A 25,774-nucleotide genomic window follows, 5' to 3' on the forward strand; every position below is an offset into this window, starting at 1 on the left:
AGGTCTCTGGGCATGATCAGACCCAAGACGATTGCATTCCTACTATTAACCACCACACAGGAGGAACTGTACCAACAGTTACACAGAGCACAGAAGAGAGTCAGGAAACAGAACCCACCTCAGGATGGATACCAAAGGATGAGACTGTCAACCTCCAGAGCAGTGGTCCCCAACTGTGGTGGTTTGCATACGCTTGGCCCAGGAGTGGCACTATTAGAAGGTGTGGTCTTGATGGAGTGGGTGTGTCACTTTGGGCGTGGGCTTGGAGACCCTCCTCCTAGCTGCCCGACAGAGTATTTGTAAGTATTAATATTTCAGAATTAATGAGATTTAACAAGAAATATTCAGTTACCAAATGAATTAAACTAGGAAGTACTCTTGAAAATGTAAACACTCTGAAGAAATCTTTCCTGTTAGGTATCAGCATGTTACCGCCTGACGATGATCAAGGCATGCACTGCAAGTGGAGCAAGAATCAAGAGTCCAGGCTGGAGAGATGGCTCAGCCGTTAAGAGCACTGACTGCTCTTCTGGAGATCCTGAGTTCAATCCCCAGCAACCACATGGTGGCTCACAACCATCTGTAATTAGATCTGATTCCCTCTTCTGTGTGTCTGAACAGAGTGACAGTGTTCTCATATACCTAAAATTAAGTAAATCTAAAAATAGTTTAAAAATTAAAAGAAAAAAGTAAATCTATTCCTCACACCACACATAAGAACCAACTTCAAATAGTTTGGAGATCTAGACTTTAGAAAAAAAATTCAGGGGCTGGGAAAATGACTCAGTTGATAGAGCACAAACCGTGGGCATCTGCGTTCAGGGTTAGGGTTAGGGTTAGGGTGTGTTCAGAGCCCGGCATTTACATTATAAAGTGGGGGCCAGCAGATAACATGAGTACTGGGCAATCCCAGCGCTAGGCTGGGTAGGCAGAGACTGAGGCCTGGGGTCAGGTAGCCTAGCTCAGTGAGCTCCAGGTTCAGGAAACCTGTCTTAGATTAGGCACTTGGAAGGAGATAAAGGACACTGTGAAGGTCAAGACCAGTCTGAGACACAAGACAAACCAAAGCAAAGTCCCTTTTTGCAAAGTCACCATATGTCAAGTTAAGACAGAGTACAAAATGAAAGCCATCTCTAACGTGCATTATAAATAAATGGCCAATACCCAGCCCAAGTCTTAGATGTGGTGAGAGGCAAGATGCCCATTAGCCCAGTGCCTCTCAACCTTCCCAATGCTCTGACTTTTTAATACAGTTTTATATTGCCATGACCCTAACCATAAATTATTACTTTGCTACATAACTGTAATTTTGCTGCTGCTACAAATCATAATGTAAATATCTGTGTTTGGTGGAAGAAACTTGGAAGCATAGGGAGAGTTTGATAATTCTGCACTTTTTTTTTTTTTTTTGAGTTTCTCTACAAACTGATTAGGGAGAAAGAGTTAAATGATAGCTGAGGTAAGGGTGCAGCCACTGTGTAGGCTGGAAATCCATTGCCTGAATCTAATTTTAAGGACATGACAATGAACCCAACTTGAAGAACATTTATAAAATTTCAATTGCACAAAAGCAAAAGCAACACACTAACAAAAACCTGAGGACCAGTAAGAAAGACAACTTAATTCCTTAAGTAGTCCTAGATTGACTAAGGTGCGAAGGACATGGAGTGACCAACAAGCTGGGCATTAGCCTACATGTTGTACCAAAGTGGAATTCCTGTCTCCCCAAACTGTGCTGCCTGTGTAAGACAACTCATGAAGAACCCCCCTTCTCCCAAGCAGGCAGACATGAGGGGGTAAAGGGGAGGCAGTGTCTATTAGACTAAGCTAGTGGAGAGCTGTAGTCCCAGCTGTCCAGGAGACCGAGGCTAACCTGCCCACCTCAGCCAGACTGTGTTGACAGACAGCATGGTGGCCATAGGTCCAATCTTAGTTCCATAAAGAGAAAGAAGATTGTTGGAAATGCACAAGCAGCAAAGGAAGGGTTCAGCCTGAGTCTGTGAGAATTCCCAACACTACTCCTGCAACGACAGCATCTGCTGCAGTGATGGCGCACCCCTCCGCCTGGGTCCCTGTTGGGATGGGTCTGCCTTGTCTGCCTTCTGTACAAGGATAAAGTGTCCGTCATCTAGAACCCAGCATTCAGGACAGATTTCATGCAAAGCCCTGGCTTGTCGTTGCTGTCACTATATGTCTCTTCTTGCAATGGCACATCTCCTTCCTAACCTTTGACAGGAGATGAAAAGCAAAGTTGTTAGGGGTAGCAAAGGGATATGCATCAATATGAAACTTTCAAAGAATCAAAAATATTACTTAAAAAAAACAACTAAAATTTAGGGGTGGCCCAGCAGTTAAAAGCCCTGACTGCTTTCACAAAGCAGTCAGCTTGGATGCCTTGCACCCTCGGGGAGCTTCTCACCATCTGCAACTCCAGTTCCCAGGACTCAACGTTCCTGGCCTCTGGAGAGGCGGTGCCAAGAGTGAAGTGGTGCAGATGTGCACATCACACCACATCAAGTTAATTCTCAAAGGAGAAATTCAAGTGTAGGTCTAATTCACAAATAGGACACATTTTATGAAATTTAACTTTATAATCCAATCAATATGAAAACACTAATTGTCCTGCAGTGATCTGTTCCACTGTCCCAGGCCTGGGCCTTGTTCCAGTGCAATGCAGCAAACTATAATTTGTGGTGGCAATGGTAACTGCAGCCTAACACCCCGCTCTGCCTGTCTTACAGTGATTCCTGTCCACTCACGAGCTTGTTACCTTTATAGCCAAGAACTAAAACCACAAGTTTATCCACACGAGACAATGGATACTTTCATGTGTTCACCGATAGTCTCAAGTAGCCAACACTACCTCTATACATGGTGCAGACAGACATACTAGCCCACAGAAGCCAAGCACGGGAGTTGTTCATTTCAAGTTTAAGAATTATGGTAGAGCTGGTTTTCATCTGGGGTACGGTGGAATAATAAACTGAGGGGAGGAACAAGGGACAATTGAAGCACTATTAAGTCTTTTTTTCTTTTTTCACAGGTGATTACATTGGTAAATTGTAATCACAATTGGTAAACCAGATATTCATGTGTACATACATGTAACCCTACTACTCTGGAAGTAGAAATAGGAAGGCCCTGGAGAGTCAAAGGCCAGCTTAGTCTGTCGAAGGCCAGGGCTACACTGAGACTGCCTCACACATACATATGTATGAACAGTTTTTATACTCAATAGTACAGATTAAAAGCTATGTAGAATTAAATCTAGGTAGTAAAAATCCTGAAAATAAAGCTAAGGAACGGGTGATGTCCCTAAGTTATGCACATCAAGATCTCACTGGACAGAAACACTGCACTGCAGCTTGTGTACTGCTGCATGTAGAGACGTGCGGACCAACGCCACCTTCCCAACAAGTCCAAGGAGCATGAGGGAAGAGCTGAGATTCCTGTCCCCATCAACAGTTTCCATTTGTTGCCAATTTCTTCATGGGTGACAGTTGGCATTTTATTATACATTCTGAAAAACATGTTCAGAAGTTTGAAATCCTAATTGTTATAGAAGCTCACAGGTTTAAAAAAAAAAAGGGTCAAAGGAATGAGATATTTTTCAATCCATCCAAAGACAATTAGGGAATATGTACAGGCTTTTGCTGGGTTTCAAAAGGGAGACTCATTAATTCTCCCAAAGGATTCCTCTTGACTACCCCAAAATGTCCATCAGAAAGCATGATTTGAAACTTTAAGATACACTATTTGCCTGTTAGTCCTCCTTCAGGGCAAAAGCAGGCCAAGTTCCTCAGATTTCTGGTGTGATGCTTCTTGTGTGGCTTCAGGGAAGTCAAACCCCAACTCCATTACCAGTTAAAGCCTCCATATGCAGTAGCCACAGAATCAGTCCCAAAGGATGCCTTTAAGAATTAAATGAGCAGGGTGTGGTACACACCTTTTTTCCAGCACTCAAGAGGCAGAGGCAGGTAGGTCCTGGGATAGCCAAGAACATGTCTCAAAAACTAAGCTGTGTTGTGTACCTACTGTGCACCTGGCCATGAGTTCTCTCCATTAATTCTATTTAATGGTTTTAATATTACCAGTTAGAATTGTTGATCCAAACCACTTTCTCCCATCGTTACTCAAGTAGAGTGATGCTGGGTGTGGTGGCACTCACCCTCACTAGGGAGGCAGAGACTGGCAGCCTGGTCTACAAAGTCCAGGATAGCCAAGCCTGCTACAGAGAGACCTTGTCTCAAAAAATGAAACTGAAAAGTTGATTCAAGATCTCTCATACTAACTGCCCTCAATCTGTCACCTTAGTACAGGCTTATGTCCTCACTTCATGATTGTTATTGATCCAATTATGATGTATCAAAAGAACCATCATTTTTAAGCTAGTTACCCATACAAAATTCTATTAGATTAGCTCAAAACTCTAAAGGATGCACGCTTAGTATACCATCTTGTACATTCCTCTCCTAACTTACATGTGAGAAACGGAAATTATTCATGGACTGATAAAGAACTCAGAATGTAATTCAGCGAAACAAAACAAAAACCCATGTGCCATTCATGTGTGACTTAGAATTCCATCAGCAACAATACATCAATCCATTAACATGTACTTTATAATGTACATGTTTCTGTATGTTTGAAAATACAAATCCCTTGACTACCAGAAGGAATGCTAATTTGAGGTTAATACTCCATGCCACCCAAGTTTTCCTGGAGGATTGTCTGCAATGAAGTAGCTTGCATGTTCTCCTACCCTTGTAGGGGATACAAACTTGCCCAAATGTGAAAGCACAACCTACAGCAGGTAACAGCACTATGGCTTTTTGCCACATCAACCTAGCACTTGGAGAACCAGGTAGTCACAAGCCACATCTCAAAGGTATCCAAGGGACTGGAGTGAGAAAAGCCCCCCCTTAGGAGGCTGCTTAAATGCAGACAGGTTCTATTCTCAGCAGAGTAAACCTAAGGTGGGGGTGGGAGGTCAGAGCCAGTGACACTGACATTGTGCTAAGGTGGGCTGACTGCAGGCTTACTCAGGGTCTCCTTGGCTAGTCCGGCCTGTTTAGAGGTGTACAAACAGCACAGCCTGGCAGAAGTAGCTAGCCAGTGCACTGGACAACCTTACTTCCAGTCCAAACCAAACCCATCATTTTACTTTGCTCAATTTAGAACATACTCTAAACCTGTTCTAAGTTGAGGTTCGCCTTAAGTGCTTACATAGCCTGGGCCCTCACTTTACCTCATGAGTAAGAAATTCAAAGTACATAGGATCTCACAGGTTAATCTAAACTGGAGAGAAAGTACCACTTCATCAGCACAGCACCATGGCAACCTATCAGCAGTTGCCTTCACTGCTATCAGCTCAAATTCTATCATGATGCTGTGCAAGTTTAAAGTAATAATCAAATAGATAAAAATGGTAGCTTCCAGATATAGTGTCAACACCCTTGTATTTCCAGTCACCATCAATTCTGAATGACCAAAACCTGTTTCAAGAGTAAGTATGTGGCAACTGGTGAAGTTCAAGACATCTTTAATGTATCAACACAGATTGTAGCCAACAGCACTGCAGCTCACTGAACTGTCCAAGCTTACCTAATGCCCATTTCTCTGCAGGGCATCTCATTCTTCCTATTGCTTGCTCAATGACTTACCTTAGGGACTGGGGTGGTTAAGAGCACTTACTGCTCTTGCAGTGGCCACCCATTACTCATACGGTGGCTCACAGCTGTCAGTTGTAAGTGATCTGAGGCCCTCATCTAGGTTCTCTGGGTATCAGACATACAGATGGCATACACATGCATCTAAAAGCAAGCAAACATCTCTACACTAACTGGTGCTCACTTTAAAAGTACAAAACGTGGAAGTTGGAGAGATGGCTCAGTGGTTAAGAGCACTGACTTTTCAAAGGTTCTGAGTTGAATTCCAGGCACCCACATGGTGGCTCACCGTCATCTGTAATGGGATCTGATGCCCTCTTTCAGGTATATCCACATACATAAAATACTTCTTTAAACCCTATAACATTTCTAACTCAAGCAGTAAACCAAGAAGCTCGTCTGGAAGAGTACCACTGTCAGGTAACTCAGTCCGTGCCACAGCTACTGTAAGCAGTTTGTTTTCACTTATATAGGAAAATCTAAGCCCAGCAGTGGTGTCACACACCTTTAAAATCAGTACCCAGCGGGTGGATCTGAGCTTGAGTTTAGCCTGGTTTACAGTTAGACCCTGACTGAAAAAAAAATTAAAATAGGCAAATCTGCAGATAAACCCTTTAAACATCTGTAGCAATTCCTGTAGGACATCATTCACTGCTTGTGCCCACCATCTACTAACAAAGATATTTAAAATAGATGTGCTCTACTTTCCTAATCCATGAGAAATTAATTCCAATCAACAAAAAAAGCCAGTCTTGGCAAACCCTATCTCCCTGAATTGTATGACTTCACACAAAAACTTATAAGCTTTTCAAATTAGAACCTGCTTCAAAATACCAAAACCTAAAACTTTACTAAATTTAAGATATTCTGTCTTCCCTAAGCACCTTCAAAAGCCAAGTTTGGTGACATTTTGTGTTGTGTGATCCCCAACAGGTATCAGGGTGGCCGTAAGTTCCTGTTTCAATCAACTGTAGGATTAAGAGCAGACCAAAGCAACCCAGGATTCTCACAGGCAGGTCTCAAAGCCAAAGTGATTCCAGGCAGAAGCCATGAGATGAGGTGTCACATGTCTTATCTGCATGTATTTGAGCTCAATCTTAGCAGCTTGTGAAATTAAATCTGGATATCTGATAGTGTATGCCTATAATCCCAAATACAGCTGTATTTCAAAAGTACAAGTTGCTTGGGTATACAGGCTTATGAAAAGGTCATAAGCCAATCCTGACACAACCCAATTTGTACATTTACTTTCCCAGTGGTCTGGGTGACAAGGTACTACAGTCCTTAAGACTCTGGTAGGGTTAAGAGTAGCACAGGGGTAGTCATGGTGCCTTCTAGTACCTACTGTGTCCTTTCTACCAATAAAGAGTAGCTACTGTGACTGTCACTTCTTAAAATTTTGTAGCACAGAAACCATACTAATGATAAGCAGGCATGTTAAAGAAGCCAACAATACACAGAATAGCTCAATAATTAATGTGGGGAACTAAGATAATAAAATACATTAATTAGAATAACCTCAAAAAAATAAGACGTTCATAAGAGCCCTGCTCGCAACACATATGCAACACACACATGCAGTTTTTGCTTTTCAGAATTGGTAGCTGCTTACAGCTCTGTCCTATTAAGGCAGCAACGTAAGAGGTTGCTACACCTGCCAATTGCTCAGAGAACGGAAGCAAATGAAAGCATAACCATCTACTGTTTAAGGAATTTTTATTAAAGCAAGAATTTTATAATCCAAATTACGTTTCCTTGCTCAGTCATCAGCTGCTCCATAGAACAGAACTGACGTCCCAAGCTATTCCACAGTAAAGAATTACAAAATTAAAGAAAGGAATGCTTTAAATTTTTGTACTTTGCTGAAAATTCTTTTCCCAGGGTCTATAAAACATTAATTTGTTTTTATATTTTACTATTTTTTTGTATTTTTTTTTGTTGTTTTAAATCAAGTAATCTAGGACTAGCACTGTTTGCTAGACCTGGCATTTGCTCGGTACATAAGGTTCAAAGTTTCCTTTCCTTTTTTTATTTATTTTATATTTTGCAATGTTTTTTTCATAATATTTAAATTTTTCGATGTTTAAGATATTTTTCTTCGGTGAAGCACGAGTTTCTGTTCGTGGTCCCTGATCAATCTGTAAATGTTTAAAAAAAAAAAAAAAGACATAATTAAAGCCCTTGCCTGAATTCAGTGAGTCAGTCTGCTGCCTGTTTGTTTTTATTGGCACTCAGCCATACCTACTCCTTTAATATCCACAGCTATTACATCATATACAACATGGCCTACAAAACAGGGTTCTACTAGTAGGTTTTTTTTTAACTGACAAACTTACTGGTGACCTTACTATACTCAACCTAACACCAACAGTTTTCTGGTGGTGGGACAGAGGCCCAAGAAAACACTTAAAGCTAATTTTAATAAAAAGCATTAATTATGAAAGTTAACTTCTGTTACAGGCCATTGCATACACATCACTATAAAAAAATCTGCTCCTTAGTATTGACTTAAAACTGGTCAGTATCAGATGGAAAGGTTCTGTTATGTATAATATAGCTTTCTGGAAACCTGTACTAATGTCCTTATGTCTGGGGTGAGCAGGGAGAACTCACTTAGACAGTTGGAACACCAGTGGCACTGTTCACTGCTTTCTGGGCAGCCTCTTTCGCTTGGTGGGCTTGTAGTACAGCTACAGCTTCATCGACCTGGAAAACGGTGAACACACTGGCTCAGAGAGCACGTCAACAAAGTAATTCTCACCACACAGTTCTAGGTGAATATGGAATGAGCTCCAAGCACCAGCATTCATGAATCCAGCTGCAGGAGCTGAACACACTGGACCTGAGCAAGTTTAGCAATCTACTAGTGTGAGCTTTGAGTAAATTAGCCAAGGTAGAGAAATCACATGCTATTCCGTGGTATTGAAGAGGTTTGCAGTGCTATTTATAAAGCTAATTGTATACTCATTTGAAGGCTCCATTTACATGTTCTGTGAAGAACATAGACTGAAAGTACCTTTGAGCGGAGAGACTCTGGAGACTCAAGCATGTGAAGCAATTCTGAGTTATCAATCTCCAACAGCATGCCAGTAATTTTGCCAGCAAGAGAAGGGTGCATGGCTTGAATAAGAGGAAACAGCCGTTCACCTAGGAACAAAAGGACACTCTGATGAAAGCAGTAATGCTGTTATCAACCTGGGTTTAGGAACCGTATGTAATACATAGTACTGTGTGTGCCTGCTACCATACCCATATGAACAGTAGTTTCCCAAGTGTTAGTATTACATATAAACGTTTCCTTGTTCCAAGGCTAGAGTGGAATGTCAATGGCAAACAACAGCCCACCACTTTCCAGTATTCCTTCACATACCACCATCTCATTTTAGGTGCAAAGAGTCTAAGTGATCTTTATTTTTGTCAACTCTGACAGGTCAAGACAATGAAGTCACTCACCCAACATTTGCTTTTGCTCTTGCGGGGGTGCAGATGCCAACATGGAAGCAGTTAAAGGTTCTTGACCTTGCACATGAACCGCAGGCTACATATAAAACAGAAAACCCTCTTAATATCTAAGTAATGAGACATAAATCAGCTAGTCCATAATGGACAGTCATAGAAAGGACAGAGTGCTACCTAAATTTGACCAAGAGAAGCTGAAAGAAATATTAACTAAAGATCAGTAAGTACAGATAATCACATCTGACATACCTGCACTTGAGATACATAATTTTAGTCTCCTTTACCGTTATCGGTTTTGGTTGCAGGACTAGGAAAAAGATTAAATCTAATACCAATAAATTTTCCCTTAACATGTCCCTCACATTCATCCTAAACAAAACACACAGGGAGATTGTTGGCCACCTGTCTTTCTTCACATATAATCAACTAATAAGATGGTCCAGATAGTTTATGGTCATAGGTCAGACCTTTGAGTTCAGCTAAGCATTATGACCCTTACAAATAAATGATTAAACTATACCTGTTGCATGGTAACTTGTGGCTGTGCATTAAGATGTTGCTGGGGATTGCGGACTCCCGCAGCGTATTTATACTGGGGAACAGTGCGGACAGCAGGAGTGGCTGCAGTAGCAGCAGCTGCAGGACGTGGACCCATTGTCTGTGTTGATGTGTTAGCTAAAGAGAAAAAAAAAATACCTTGATTGTTGTGCCACTTTAAATTGGGGAATCAATGTTTCTCGGTTTAAGACTCACCAACACGCTGTGTTGACATGACTCGTGGAACCTGTGAGGAAGCTGGTCTCATCGTACTAAATGGTGGTCTAGGAGCAGCTGGGCGGATAGCACCGGGCATATTCTGGAATGCTGTATTGAAAGGTAAAAACTCATTATGAACTGGGAATTTCAATGACTGAGAGCCAACGCTTTCCTAGGGCTAATGGTTGTATGAAAAGCTAGAAGAGACCCTTGTATACAGTGAATTTTAATTTAATACTCGAGATAAAAACACAATGAAAAAGAAACACCAAGTGCTCCTAAACCCAGCTTGCTATGCAATGGGTAAGGACCAAAATGGTTACCTCCTGGAGAGTGCAAACTTTGAAGTTATAACTACCAAGGCAAATGAAGACCTGAAGCAAATACCCACTGACTTAGTTTTTTAACTGAGAGCTAGGCACGACAGTCCACGCTCTTCTCAGCACTCAAAGGTGAGGTGGATGCTTGCTAGGTCAGTACCAGTCTAAGTAACATCTCGAAGGATGTGCCAAATCTACCAAACATAATTACCAGAAGCAATTTACCACTGCAACAGGGCAATTTGCCTCTTATACAATAGGAAGTACTGGGAAATTGAACCCACAGTCTAGCTCATGGTAAGTTAAACGTTATCATCCACCCACATACCCACCCATCCCCATCTCCAATTCCCAAACAACTAAACGAGGCTTACGATGAGGTCTGGCACCCTGAGCAGTCCAGCGAGGACTTGGTCTTAGTTGAGCAATTTGGCTAGGAGGATAGTATGCAGCACGGTTCTGAGTCTGTAAAGAAAAACAGAACAATTAACTCTACCACCTTTGCCATTTGTTTTTCCAATTTCTATCTAATACTTAGTGCTTTTTTTATTGTAAAGAAAAACAGAACAATTAACTCTACCACCTTTGCCATTTGTTTTTCCAATTTCTAATACTTAGTGCTTTTTTTTATTGTGGAGAGCTCAAAATACATTATGAAACCAGTATGGCTTTCTTTGTCTCTTCTTCACACTTACCTGTGGGATAGCTGCCATGAAGTAACCTGAAGGAGGTGCTGGCTGGTAGGGGTTGATCACAGGATTGGGCACAGCTCGTACACTTGCCATCCTCTGCATATACTGGTTAGTGAGGTGAGCCTGGCGCTCTTCTTTGCGCTGAGCTAAAGCTACATAGAGTGGCTTGGTGGCCACAATTCTACCATTCATCTCCGTAACTGCTTTAGTGGCTTCTTCAGGGGAGGAGAAACATACAAAACCAAATCCTTTGCTGCGCCCACCCTCCATCATTACCTATAAAAAAAGGGAAATTTAGGGAAATGACAGAATAACCAAGAACTGTCACTTATAGTTAGTCATCGAACCAAATCTTGTTAATGCTAGAACCATCCTGTATTGACTAAGTTCCTTACAACTACTGATACTTAAGAGCATCCAAGGTACAGACATGCAATATTACTTCTATCTGTGGTAACACTGAAAAGAACTGCACAAGTCTAAATCCAGCATAAAATGTTCCTCCTTAAATCAGGACAACCAAAAACAGAAACACACAGGCACACCAGTAAATAATAAACTACATTCAAACGACAGGACTACTTATTCTACTGAGAAGTCTGTTAAGACCAAGAGATGCCCAGAGTCTCCATCTGAACACATCTGCCTCAGCAATTCCAGTCCAGTGTAGGAAATAAGACTAGCTCGTTTCTGACCAGTACTTGCCATTTTGTGTTGCTTGGCAATCCTGGTTTTATTTTAGTAAATAAGAACTAAACTCATGTCCTGTAGTTTAAATTGCCAGGCTTCTCTCAGCCAGAAATGTTATTTTACATTTTATGCCCCTCCCGTACAATCATATACAAGTGGACTCAAACACTGAAATCAAAGACCTTCAAAAATACTAGAAATGCAAATTCTTGAAAAGTGCATGATGAATCACAAGGCAAACATGCCTGTATTTCTTATTTGCATTCACCTATAGTCTGTTTCTAATAAATGTCTAAGTCAACAGGAGTATCTGGAAAATCGGAATAAAGGCCAGCAAAGGGGATCATTCAGGGACCAAAACTGTTTTTCCTGTGCATGCTCCTAAACTTACATACGTCTAAAACTCTGCAAGATGGCCTCAAATCATGGACACTGGGTAAAAACTCACAACTTAGGTTCTTAGACCATAATCTTTTTGCTTTGCAATGATTCCAAGTAAAGAGAAATAGGATCTTTTCTACCTGGTGGAGGTAGGGGGAAGCTGAGTACCCATAATGAACAGGGCCCCAGCATCCGTGCAGTGACAGGGCAGAGCCTAAGGACCAACTCCCTAGCCTCAAAGTGACTCACACGATCAAATCAACACACAACATAGCACACACTTACTTTTGCACTAGTGATTGTACCAAATGGAGAAAACTCTTTCCGGAGACGCTCATCATCAATTCCGTCATCAAGATTTTTCACATAAAGGTTAACACCCTGAAAAGGAGAGACAAACTGTGAAGAGGCAGGAGACCATCATGGCACCTTAACACACCTGTCACTTGAGTCCACATTTTTTTTCCTCCTCAAACTCCTAGTTACCTGGAAGTAACTGAAATAATATAATAGGATCCCACATCCTGTCTTATTTGCTTGTTCAAGTAAAAACGAACCTGATATCTGGTGATCCTGTCTTGCTTCATCTGCTCAAATTTGCGCTTAAGTTCCGTCTGCCGTTCCACTTTTTTCTGAGCTCGACCAACATAAATCTGTTTTCCATTGAGCTCCTTCCCATTCATCTCATCCACAGCCTTACAGAAACAAAAACCAAAAAAAAAAAAATAAAAACTTAGTTGCTTGTCAAAGTACATACATCTCATTAACAAGGAAAACATCCAGTTACTAACATTAACAGACCCATCCCCAATCTCCACAACTCTAAAAACAGAATGCAAATGTGATTACGATATGTAAAGCCTCCATCAATAATGTTGGCATGTAAATACACAAACGTCAATACAAGAGCAACGGTTTTGTACAGTATTCTTTCATAGAATGAAGAATGATTTAATCTCTTACTTTCTGCGCATCTTCATGCCTTTCAAAGCTTACAAATCCAAATCCTTTGGATTTTCCACTTTCATCTGTCATTACTTTCACACTTAAGGCAGGCCCTAAAAATTTTTTTGAATAATTCAAAATAGTCCAGTTAGTGTACACATTTCATGTTTTAACATAACACAAAAAAATCCCAGGCCTCCTGGTTCTAAGGTTTTACTGGTCATATGTACTTCTAAGGACTCTAAGATTTTTTAGGATGTCTTACAAACTTATAAAAGATTTTATTCTTATGTCAGTAGAGTTGTCCCTTTACATCATTAATTTGATTTAGAATGATCTTAAAAAAGTCTTCTTTGGTCATCTGCTTCTCAACAGTAGAGGGAATAAATGGCTAGATCTGCAGGCAGGAAATAACGAACGGAATTACCTGAAAGTTTCTAAAAACACAAGCTTTGCCTTCCCTTTTTGTGGGGAAGACCATAAGCAGGTGACACCTTGGTACAGGAAGAACTAGGAGTGGTTGTCTGAATAAGCAAAACCCGTATACATTTCAATACTTGGTCCCTAGTTGATTGGTGGGCTTTGAGGTTTCAAAAGATCCATACCACTCCAGTTAACTAACTGCTTTGTGGCTGTTATCCTAACAAGCTCACTCTCAGCTGCTGCTCCACTGCCAGGCCTGCTTGCTACCACATTCCCTGCCAAGATGGCTATGGATCCACCCTTAGATTTTAAGCCCAATAAACTCCTCTATCAAGCTGCCTTGGTAGCTTTGTCTGAGCACTTAGCAACAGAAAAGCAACTACAACAGTGGTCTAGTCAGGCTGTACAAGAGGTGACATAAGTTAAAAAAAAAAAAAAATCCAACCTCAGCCCTTGGGAGACAACTGGTGGATCTCGTAAATCCAAGGCCAACCTTGTACAAAGAGCTACCCTGACACACACACACACACACACACACTTTTTATTTTAAAACTTCCAGGTGTAAGACAGAGATACAAAAGAAACTTGAGTCATCTTGCATGACTAACATTTGTGCATAATCAAAATTCCTCTTGCTCAAAAGAGGATTCAGCCCTGTGTGTGTGTCTTATGCCTTTAATCCCAGCACTCAGAGGCATCTCTTGTTGAGTTGAATGCTAGCCAGAGCTACGTAAATGAGACCCTGTCTTTGGCAAATCAACACAGCATTACAATATTAGCTTTAATAGAGAACTTAATAAAGCCCATTCTTAGGTTCAATGATAAGCATTAAATCACCTACAAATACTGATTTCCTCTTCGTTTACTCCAACCCTAAGATCTCAGAAGCCATCCACCTACCTCTTACACTAACGTCTGCATTAAGATTATCCTAATTAAAATTATGTGGCAAAACCTTGAAATCTCCTCAGCCACCCATACATGATCTTGTGTTAGTCACTGTAAAGCAGTCTACTTTCCAGGTTACTGTTGTGCAGTAAACTATAGCTTAATTCTAACCAAGTATTAAAGCCTTCTAGTCAAATGCTAGTCCCTAACTTTAGACAATTTAATATAAAGATTTAACTTGGACACATTACCAAACTTGCCAAAGAGTTCCTTAAGACGCTCATCATCCATGTCTTCTCCAAAGTTCTTGATGTAAACATTGGTGAACTCCTTTGCCCTTGCTCCAAGTTCTGCTTCTCGTTCCTTCCGAGATTTAAATCGACCAACAAACCTAGTAAAATGAAAATGTCAGTACTTTAACATCATAAAGCTCAGATGAAGGCTGATGGTTACAAAATGTATCACAAAATAAAAATGTCTTCACTGAATAAATTTTAAAATACAACAACTTTTCTATAATTACAATGCATTTGATTTAGCAGAGATACAAGAGGGAGATACAAGAGGGTTCACACTCCTGACCAAATAAGTGTTCTGTGCCAAAGAGCCTAGCATACATGCTTTCTCTCCTTCATGACTGTTTAAGGATTGTCCTACCATTATGCCATCTGCTCAAATAGAAATCCTCAATTCTCTAAAACAAGAGCTTGGTCTAGTCTCTAAAACTCACTTCTGCAGAATTAAAAACTGTGTGAAATACAATAATAAATACACCAAAGAGGAATGAATACCAACTTCGATACCCGCCCCCAACACACACACACACACACACACAATCAAAAACTTCTAGGCTTCTTATCTGTTCAACAGCACCAAAAGCATGAAGAGATTTGGGGTTTTTTCAATCCTCAAAATGGCACGCTCTCTCCATGTAGTGTGGCGAGGAAGGAACCTCAGTAGATGATTTCACTGCAGACCAAGCCTTCTGCTCTCCTAAGTAATGCTTTAACTTACAGCATCTTCTCAGGATAGTCACCAACACCACAGTTCAAAGGGAAGAGGAATTATATGTACAGTCAACCAGCTTTCCAGTATTATACACTTAAGTCAGCAGCAAACCAGTCTTTACTTGGATCTTGCCAGTACAGTATAGACCTTTAAATTTCTACTAAAGCACTGCTATCGGGTTTCCCATCGTGATTACAAGTTGAATAACCTTGAAGGTTTCACAGATATTTATAGGCTAAGCACCTCTACCTGAAAATCGAATATGCCAAAGTCTTACTTGTCAAGCTTTAAAATTGCTGGATTGCAAAGAACACTTTGGAGTTCAGATTTCTCATTTGGGATCAGCATCTCCTTCACTTTATAAGTGAATGCTCTAACAAGGATGGGAGGTGATGCAGGTCTATAATCCCAGCACTTGAAGGCAGAGGCAGTGGATCTAAACTCAAGGCCAGATGGATATACAGAGTTCCAGTACAGCCAGAACTAGCTAGAGAAACCCAGGGGTGGGGTGTTTCTGTCTTTGAAACCAGATCAATGTAACTTCAGGTTGGTCTTCAACCCATGATCTTTCTGAGTTTCTAACGAGCAGAAATTTGTCATGAAAATGAATGGCCTGTCAACAAGCATGACACCACTAGAGTTTACACCAAGAACTCTCAGATCAACCTGCAAATTGGGCTGTGGTAGCACCCACCATTAATCCCAGCACTCAGCGACAAAGGCAGGCAGATCTTTCTACTAAGTTAAAGGCCAGCCTGGTCTATAGAGTAAGTTTCACCAAGACAGTTAAGATAACGTAAAAAAATACTGTCTCAAACAAAGAAGAGATCTCTACTAACAACAGCCTTTTAATTTTCAGTGTCATTTGCCAATGTTTTTAACTCTTGTTAAGTTTATTTTAGATAAGTGAATAATACTTCAGGAAAAGATTAATTGGAAAAAACAAACACCAGAGCTAGCTCTGTATCCAGACCACACAGTGCATGGTCATCGGTCTTACAGCACCTCTGATTTCTTTAGTTAGTTTCTCTAAACAGAAGACAGGCTGATGAATTAGTTCCCTAATTAGATCGTATGGATCCAGCAATGCACTCATTTGACCAAGTTTTATATCTCTAGTTACCTGGTTCATTTTGGGTTTCTATGATGAGCAACTGACATTACTGATCACGAATGATTATGAAACCTAGCAGACGTGGGTCAGTGCTGTATGTACACGCATACACAGTTTGACCGATTTCTTTGAGCGATTCTCATGTAGCCTAGCTAGACTGGCCTTGAATTCATAGACCCTCTGCCTCTACCTCTCCAGTGATGAAATCACAGGCATATACTTATCCAGTTAGATCTTTTTTGGGGACAGCTTCAGTATGTAGCCCTGGATGTTGCAATCTATATAGAGCAGGTGGGCCTCAAAGTTAGAGATCTCAAGTACTAAGATTAAAGACATGCCACCAAGTTCAGCTGCACTTAGTAGCAAACATTGACTAGTTTTTAAATTAATGGAGAACTACTAAAAACAGACTGAAGATGTCCCCTAAAAGATGTAGTTATACTTACACTTTACGATCATTTAGAAGCATTCCATTCATTTTTTCAATAGCTCTTTCAGCTGCTTCCTGTGTTTCAAAATGTACAAATCCATAGCCCTTGGAGCCATTTTCATCACAAACCACCTAAGGTAAAACAGAACACTCACTTTTTACTACCTGCTATTGCTTTTCTACTTTGTAGAAATGTTAGCTACCTAATCCTAGGGAACTTCACAATAAGGACAGCATTAACAGACAGCACAAATGTCACTCCCAAATCTAAACGTAGCACAACACTGTAAATACTGCCCTGTTACATCTCAGCTTACCTTACATGAAAGGATGTTACCAAACGCAGAAAACGTATCATACAGTGCTTTATTGTCAATGGATTTGTCCAAATTTTTAATGAATATGTTGCCTACTCCACTTTTACGAAGTGATGGATCACGCTGAGACCACATGATGCGTACTGGCTTGCCCTTTATAACATCAAAATTCATGGTGTCCAAAGCACGTTCCGCTGCGAAAAATACATTTTCAGAGTAAGTATCACTTGTAACATCCCATTAGCCACTTTTTATAAAATGACCAGTGACCTCGAGTAAAAGGGTAGTCACGTGGCCTCAGCTCATCTTCCTCTGAACTTCACTACCCATGCGTGACCTTTACCTTGATCATCGTAACCAACAATTTATTCCAGTTATTTTTGGATAGGCATGCTTCACATCAAAAAATCCTACTCTACAATTTTGAGACCTCCAAAAAGATTGATTTATGTATACTTGTAAAAGAAATGCTGAGGCTGAGACAATTTTTTGGATACAGGGTCTCTATTAAGCCCAATCTGGCCGAGTCCCTGCCTTCAAAAATTATGTATCCATTGCCCTGTCTTAAATGGAAAAATGCTACCTAAGAAACCAGACCTTCTAGGGGAACAGTCCACTTGAATCCCTGAAGCAAATTTCAAATCTCACTAATAAATGTAGTTATTGACAGAACAAGTTTTTCAACAACCTTTTCTTTAAGGTCTCCCTGTGTCGCTTTAGTTTTCCTGGAACTCATGTAGCTCAGGCTGGCCAAGACCTCTGAAATACTCATGCTGGGATTCTCATGCTGGGAATAAGTGCAGAAACCACCTTACCCAGCCCCCCAACCGCTTTCCTATAAATGAATTCCAGTTCCTAGAGTAAGTGACAGTCAGCAGCCAGCTCACTATCAATTGGCCACACCTCCTAAGCACCCCTGGTCACGCTGACTGTGCTCCAGCTTGGTTTCTTTTCTAATGAGTCACATCTTCCTACTAAACTGAATACTGGTCACTAGCAGAACCCTAGTCAACTACTGCAATACATAAGAAAATACCATAAAAAGGAAAAAACTGGTTAAAACTATTTCAAAAGATGGAACATTGAACATACAGCCACAAAATAAATGAAGAATGTAGAGGCAAGATTCTGAGCGGTTAGAATATTGGTTCACTGACATGAATTTATAAAGTTAATTTGAAACTCAACTTTTCAAATGTCAGGACTGGGTTTTTCTGAATTAAAAAAAAAAGAAACCACTAAGTTTCAAGTCTCTTAAGTTTTCTTTTCATAGAAGTTCTTTCGGTTACTTGCTCAAGTTACCTTCTTTAGCTTACATCCTGTCATCTCCTGTGAGTTGAGAGCTCTAATGAAGTGACACTAAAAGTGCCCTTTGAGAGCAAAAGGGCAGGCCACCTGCAGTGCACTTTTACAACTTGTAACTTGTGGCTTCCGATCACCTAAGATGCTGTTTACTCAAAATCTCAGTATCACCTTTATCTATGAAAAACTGATCAACCCCAGTCTTCCTTATTAAAATAAAAGCCAGACAGAACTGACTTCTAGTCAGGGTCATCTAGACTTAAAAACTTAACATCAGACTGTAGACCTTATCTGATTCTTGGATTTCTGTTTCAGTGAACTGTCAAACTTAAGAATATAAACTCAATGTGTTACTTCTCAACTACTCCAAGATTCTGAAACACTTCACACACACACACAAAAAAAAATCAAAGAAGCTATTATTAGTTGTCTGCTACTAATTCAGCATAATCCTATCCAGGTTACCCTAATGTTTACGACCAAAACTGGTCAGCAGTTTAAAATTCATAACCACTGGTGCTATTTTAGAAAAAATATGCATGTATACATTAAATAATCACTTCTATTAAACTTAATATCCAACTAATTTGTTTGAAAATGAGCCAAGGTGTCTGGTGCCCTAGAGTCTTCCACATCCCCTCCTCCACTGCAGGGTTAAAGACAGAAAATACTTCATCTAGGGAAAACCCCAGGCAGTGCACATGGTATAATGTCCCTTTCGCGGTCCACAAGCCAGGGGTATGCTATTAGGAAGGAGCTCATGACCCTAAGGACCACCAACAGGCATCTCCCTATTAACTTTCTTCTAAAGCCTGGGGCTCCTCCCAGCGATTGAGCCACCCGCAGGAACAGGCCTCGGGCCTGTGAGGTTACAGGGTTCAACACGTGGTATTTCCCAACACTGAATCGTACTTCCTCCCCAGCCTGAATGCCGGGCCAGGGAAGGAGATGGAGGGGCGCCTCCACCCGTTGCTCCACTCCAGAGGGGGCTCGAAACCCCCGAACCCCACAGCTTGTGGCGGGAGCGCCGGGAAGGCTACCTTACCCACCCTCCCGGCGCGTCATCGCCCTAAAGTTTGAGAGCGACCGATGGCGAGAAAATGGTCGCAGAGGAGGAAGTGCCGGCCCGCGAGGGGCTGCGGCGCCGTGCCCTCCCGCCCCCTCGGCCCGGCCCGCTAGGCCCGCCGCCCCGGCCGCATGGCCGCCCGCCCGCCACCCTCCGGCCTGCCGCTTACCGTCCGCCGGCTGCTGGAAGTTCACGTACGCGTAGCCCAAGGAGCGGCGGGTGATCATGTCCCTGCAGACCCGGATGGAGAGGATGGGCCCGGCCGGGCTGAACTTCTCGTAGAGCATCGCCTCGGTCACGTCGGGGTGCAGGTCCCCCACGTACAGAGAGGCCATGGGGTAGCTGGGGGCGCTGGGGTTCATCTCGGCACGGCTGCCCGCGGGGCCGCAGGCCGCGACCTTTCCCGTGAGAGGAGGAGAGCGAGTGCGGGGCCGGGGGACGGAGCCGGGGGGAGGGGAGCGGGGGCGAGCGCAGAGGGACAAAATTCAACCGGAATCGACGCGTACTCAACGGCCGTGGAACCGGGGGAGCGAGGCTGGCGGTGCTGGGTCCGGGCGGCAGGAAGGCCTCGGTCTCTGGGTTCCTGCTTGGAGCTGCGGGGCCGCGGGCGGGCGGGTCGGTCTCGGCTGCTTCACCGGGTTATTTTATAAAAGAGGAAGAAAAAAAAATAAAGTCTCCGGCGGGGGAGACGCGGATTTTTTGTAAATTTTTTTGGGTTTTTTCAAAGGATTTTTTAGATTTTTTTTGGATTTTTTAATAATAAATGTGTGTTCCGAGCCCGGAGCACACACTCCGCACTCTCAGCACTAACCGCCGGGGAGAAGGGGAAGCACCGCCTCCTGCACCCTCTACTTATACCCCCCGCCGCACTCGCCCCGCCCACGCGCGTCTGACGCCAGGGCCCTACGCGAGCGACGGCGCCGGAGGAGGCGGAGGAAAGCGCAGAGGAAGGGAGAGGTGGCGGCGGCAGCGGCTGCTGCGGGCGTGGGGGTGGTGGCCGAGGCGGGGCGGGGCTTCTGCGCACGCGCCCCAGCCAGGGGCCGACTTCCCGCTGCGCAGGGCCAGGAAAGGGCGGGGCAGTTAGTAGGCGGTCCCGGCGCGGCTGCTGGCCACGCCCCTCGCGCACACGCCCCGCCTCCGCCCGAAAGAGCGTTAACCCGTCAGCGCAGCGGGTGGGCGGCGCGCGGGGCTTCCGGGTTTCTGGGCGCCAACCGCCCCTCACGTGCGCGAATAGTCGCGGCCTCTTCCCGGCGCCGCGGCTGGGGTTCTGCCTCGCTAGCCCCCCGCCCCGAGCGGCGCCGGACACGGGTGGGCGGGCGTGAGCCTCTGCCGGCCGAGTTTCCGAGGTGGACGCGGAGGGAGGCAGGGTAGCTGCCACGTTCTCCTACCCGGACCGCACTACGAGTCCCAGCGGGCAGCGCCGCCACGCGCGTGGGCCGCGGAAGCGGTGCCTGCCGGGAGCTGGAGTTCTCAACGGCCGCGGGCTGGCTGACCTCAACCGGACCCCAACCGTCCCGGGCGTGACCCAGCACGGGTCCAGGACCCTTGACGAGGGGGAGGGGAGGGAAGGGGAGGCGGCTGTTGGAAGTCTGGCGCTTAAGATATTCTGTCGGAATCTCTGAGCTGCTTCCTACATTTTTTACAGTGGTAAACAGGACTCGAGAAAAATGGGTTTTCCTTTAAAGTATGCGTTTCTCACAGTTACTCTGTCACTCTTAACCAAACAAACCTAGATAGCCTGCTTAAGCAGGCTTCGTGGCCACGCCTTTCACCCGCTTAACCAGGGGTGGCGCCGATGCCTTTAACCCAGCGTTATAGAGGCAGGGTCTTGCAGATCTCCGAGTTGAGGGGCACCCTAATCTACATATCTAGCTCCTGGGTGCCAGTGTTGGGGGATGATGTAAATGATTGATAGCCACAAATAGAAATGACATTACATCAACATAAAAACCACACTTTAGTAGGTTTCTACAGTTTTGAAGTCCTATATAAACATCCTTTGACAGTGATGTGTGGGAAGTGAAGCAAATAGTACTTACTAATTTTACGGTTAACAGTGTCAAAAGTTAAATGACTGCTCAGCTCTTTAATGCAATGATCGTCAGTGCATACTTAGCCTATTGCCTAGTGTAAATTAGTCATAACTCTTCTCAGTTAGAATTTAGGTCCAGAGAATCTTAGATGCTGTTCCCATCTTCCCATTCTCACCTCCCCACTCATATTAATGGAAGATAATAGTTTTGAAAAATACGTTGTATGCTTTACAAATGAGTATCGTTTAAGGCTGTTCTTTAGGAAAACATACTACACAATCTGTTTACTCAAATAAGGCTATAGTTTAAATAGTTAATCAAAAACACCCTTCACTCTACTAGGAGCATAGTCGGTTCCATTAGTATAGTCATTGAATGCCTATCATGCTGGGTATCCTGAAATAAAGATGGCGAAGCCAAGGTCTTAACCTTAGCACTTTAATAATGGTTGTTCTGGTCCTCATAAATGTAAATGCTTGAAGGGGCAGTGAATAAATATCCAGTCCCAGCATTTTTATCAGGTGGGGCATAACTATTAGAATCTATTCTAAAATGTTTCTTCAAAATAAGAGAGTGAAAATTCCATTGTTATTGTTTAAAAGAAAATGGCATCATTTTAGCACTTAAGCTCCTAAGGAAAGAGCAATATAAAACAGAACGAAAACAGAAGGGGCCTTGGAGAAGGCTGTCTGTAAAACTCAGTGGCTGACAGTGCTTGTTTCCCTGCCTGACCTGAGTTGTATACCCCAAGCCACAGGATGGGAGGCAAGAACCAAGTCCTGCAAGTATTTCTCTGACCACTCATTCCAAGGGCATGAACATAATACCATTGTAATAATGCATGAAGGAGCCTTATGGCCAATAACTTGCAAAGATGGCAGCAAGAGTTAAAACCACGTATAATCACTACCTTAACCTATCATTTTTAATATACCCTCTTGGAGGAAGAGATTACCTTTAAAAAAGAGAGAGAGAGAGTGTGTGTATGCCACCCATGAATGATGCTCAGAAGAGAGTATCAGATCTCCTGGAGCTGGAGTTAGAGATGGGTTTGAACTGCCTAAGGGGGGTCCTGGGAATCAAACTCAGGTTCTTTGAGAGAGCAGCAAGTGCTCCTAACCTCTGAGCCATCTCTTTAGCATAAGTCCCCGTGAAGACATGATTGTAAATGGCAGAAGTAGAAAGAAAAAACAAAAAACAAAAAACGGACTACTTTGTCAGAGCGAGCATTTAGCAAGCAGTGAGATGAGGATGCATATTCTATAGCTCCCAGGTTGTACCTTCATTTTCCTCCAGAAACAACTGTTAAAACGTGTTTTTGCTATGCATCCATTTTGTACAGACTTTCAAATGGAAAGTCCAATTAGTAATTCAGCCTTCAGGATAGCTTAGTACAGGAAATGAATGCTGAGTGGTGGAGAGAAGAAGCATTCTAGTCACCAGAAATATTCATTCTTTACACGTTAATTTTTATTAAAGACAAGATGTGTCTATGTAGTCCTGCCTGTGCCGGACTTCACTAGACCAGACTGGCTTCGAACTCAACGACATCTGCCTGCCTCTGCTCCAGAGTGCTGGGATTAAAGTCATACACCACCACACCCGGCTGAACAACCCCAACTTGTCACCCTAGGACGGTGCACACCAGAGGCCCTGGCCTGCTTGCCCATCTGACATCTAGTAGCCACTGGCTACTATAGGAGGCACATCCTAAGATGCTGCCTGGGCTCTTGGTTCTGGTTCTAGGCATGCAGGCAATAAACAGACCTTGTTTGAAGACAGGGTTTCTCTGTGTAACCCTGGCTGTCCTGGAACTTGCTCTATAAACCAGGCTGTTCTTGAGCTGAGATCTGTCTACCCGTGGCTCCTCAGTGCTAAGATTAAAGGCATGCACCACCACTGCCCAGCACAGATAGACTTCTAATGCACAGCCAAGCAAGCAGAGGCAAGTAAGGACTACCGAGTGAAAAGAGTTTCCGGACCTCAACAACTGAAGACAATGGTGATCCTACTATGCTCTGACTCCCTTCAGGAGCAACCAGGCAACCTCCAGAGAGGGTTCCTCCCTTAGAGGAGACTAAGGATATTCATAGGAAGTCAATGGACAGGATTTGTTAATTCCTTGTGCTTTTAATGCACTTCTCCAATCGTGTGTGTGTGTGCGTGTGTGTGCGTGTGTGTGCGTGTGTCTGTCTCATTCTCTCTCTGTCTCTCTATGTCTCTGTGTATCTCTCTGTCTCTTTCTCTCTGTGTGTCTCTGTCTCTCTGTGTCTCTGACTCTCTCTGTCTCTGACTCTCTCTGTCTCAAATGCTGCCTATGTTTATGTTTTTTTCCTTAGGTCAGCTCTCAGTAGTTGCTGATTTTGATTCAGTAAAGGTGTGTCCTATAGTGATTGACAGCTGAGGTACCAGCTCTGTGGAGACTGAAGGTGGTGTGGCGTAAGCTTGAGGCTCTGTGTCTCTGTCTCTGTCTCTGTCTCTGTCTGTCTGTCTCTCTCTCTCTCTCTCTCTCTCTCTCTGTCTCTTTCTCTCTCTCAAATGCTGCCTATGTTTATCTGACTTCTCTGTGTTATCTAACTTTAGACTGCACCATCTCTCTGTGGGGGCCTAAAGATGTCTAATGACATCAACATCATTCAATAACTTGTTTTATTTAAGGAATAAATTCTAAGACTCTCCAGAGAACCTATTTACTAGCACTTCACTAGAAATGTAGAAGTAATTTTTAGGTTTACCCAGGTTATACTAAGAATACATCCACATTAATTTGTAGTGTCTCATATCATAGCACAGTAAAAATTGGCTGGACTTAGAAAATCTTTAGGTAATACTGAGTAACGTGTTGGGAATGGACAATAGATGAACATAGTAGCCCTCTCTACCTACTGAGTATATGTCTTGTTGATCCTTGAAATAAAAAACAACTATATTGGGGCTGGGGATTTAGCTCAGTGGTAGAGCACTTACCTAGGAAGCGCAAGGCCCTGGGTTCGGTCCCCAGCTCCGAAAAAAAGAACCAAAAAAAAAAAAAAAAAAAAAAAGAAACAACTATATTGAATAGAAAAATGTTATCTAATGTTTCAGGAAATTGGCTATTTTGTTTCTGTTTGGGGTTGGTAAGGAATTCCCAATTTATAAACTGACATGTCCACAATTAGGATTCCTTTCCTACAGATCCCATTCAGATTTTATTTTCTTCCATATACAATATGTAATATGTATGGTACAAGTTAGAATGCAGAAAGGAGCAGAATGAAATGTATATGTGCGCATAGACACCTGCATGCACACATGCACATGCATGTGCACCCAATACACACACACACACACACACACACACACACTCACACACACTCACAAACTTGGGCCTTTCCCTGGAATGTACATCAGATGACATCATCTGACCTTAGTTCTTACACGGTGACTGTCAAGCAAGAAGGCCTATATCCTTCAACAGAGACCCACTTACTGTCTTCCACACAGACTCAGAAACCCACAATAGTACAGAGAGGAATGACGTAGTTTTCTGTAGAGGAGAACAGAAACTTGCAGGAATCTCAGAATACCACGACTTCTCCTAGAGCATAGCTCTCGATGTGAAGTTACATCGAGATGTGAAGTCTCCATCTGTTATGCTGGTTAGCATGATTGGGGCACCGCTGTCCCCTTAGCAGAGCTAGTCTATGGCCTAGAGGTTTATAATGCAGCCCCTTACTCAGTGCCTTTCATTTCCAGAAACACAAGTGTTAGAAACACTAGACAGAGGCACATGCATGATGACACAAGCAACAGCTGTTACTGAACTAACTGTAGGACAGAAAAGTCTGCCACTTCCCAGCCTTTGAGGCTCTGGTGTGGCCAGCCGGGGAAGTGGCCTCCTCCAGACAGGGTTCAACAGCAGCTGCATAAAAACACAAAACCAAAACCAAAACAAAAACCATTGCTGTTCTGTGCAGAGGTCAGTGTGAATATCTGAGGCGATGGAGCCTCTGTCACTACCATAACAAGTTCACGCGGTAAACCCGAGCTACAACAAAGCCCCATTTCTGTCCACTGAATTCATTTTATTAATGGCTAAGACTTACTGAGCTCGCAACGTATGGGACTTGGGTGCTTTTACTGCCTCTGTACAGCTCTTTATCAGACAGGAAAGGACAAAACTGCCGATAATAGACTGAGGCTTAACAAGTAAAAAAAAAAAAAAAAACTCTGATGCCCAAGTTTCAAAAGATGCGGTCTTTGACGTGGAGACCTGTGTTTAGAAAAAGGAGAAGAAAGGGC

General features: G+C 43.0%; 1 protein-coding gene across 1 annotated transcript; it reads right to left on the bottom strand.

Annotated features, from left to right (window-relative positions):
• Window positions 1-7,727: 7,727 nt before the first annotated feature.
• On the bottom strand, window positions 7,728-20,021 carry Pabpc1 (poly(A) binding protein, cytoplasmic 1). The gene is made up of 15 exons (NM_134353.3): window positions 19,630-20,021; window positions 17,093-17,286; window positions 16,792-16,907; window positions 14,475-14,614; window positions 12,931-13,025; window positions 12,525-12,662; window positions 12,253-12,348; window positions 10,900-11,172; window positions 10,579-10,669; window positions 9,882-9,992; window positions 9,649-9,803; window positions 9,123-9,207; window positions 8,686-8,816; window positions 8,283-8,375; window positions 7,728-7,807 (listed from the first exon to the last, which is right to left on the bottom strand). The coding sequence occupies exons 1-14, from the start codon at window positions 19,820-19,822 to the stop codon at window positions 8,283-8,285; spliced, it is 1,911 nt and encodes a 636-aa protein (NP_599180.1). The 5' UTR covers window positions 19,823-20,021; the 3' UTR covers window positions 7,728-7,807.
• Between the last annotated feature and the right edge of the window lie 5,753 nt (window positions 20,022-25,774).

Source organism: Rattus norvegicus, chromosome 7, assembly GCF_021556685.1.
Source record: "Rattus norvegicus strain SHRSP/BbbUtx chromosome 7, alternate assembly SHRSP_T2T, whole genome shotgun sequence".
NCBI lineage: Eukaryota > Metazoa > Chordata > Mammalia > Rodentia > Muridae > Rattus > Rattus norvegicus.

What these genes read in the sequence shown, in the direction of transcription:
- Pabpc1 (NM_134353.3), bottom strand. Translation starts at nt 19,822, where the DNA reads ATGAACCCCAGCGCCCCCAGCTACCCCATGGCCTCTCTGTACGTGGGG. An exon ending in GGCATGAAGATGCGCAGAAA is followed by an intron (nt 12,663 to 12,930) that starts GTAAGAGATTAA and finishes TGTTTCTGTAAG; the next exon opens with GCTGTGGATGAGATGAATGG. An exon ending in ACAGGATCACCAGATATCAG is followed by an intron (nt 12,349 to 12,524) that starts GTTCGTTTTTAC and finishes TCTCCTTTTCAG; the next exon opens with GGTGTTAACCTTTATGTGAA.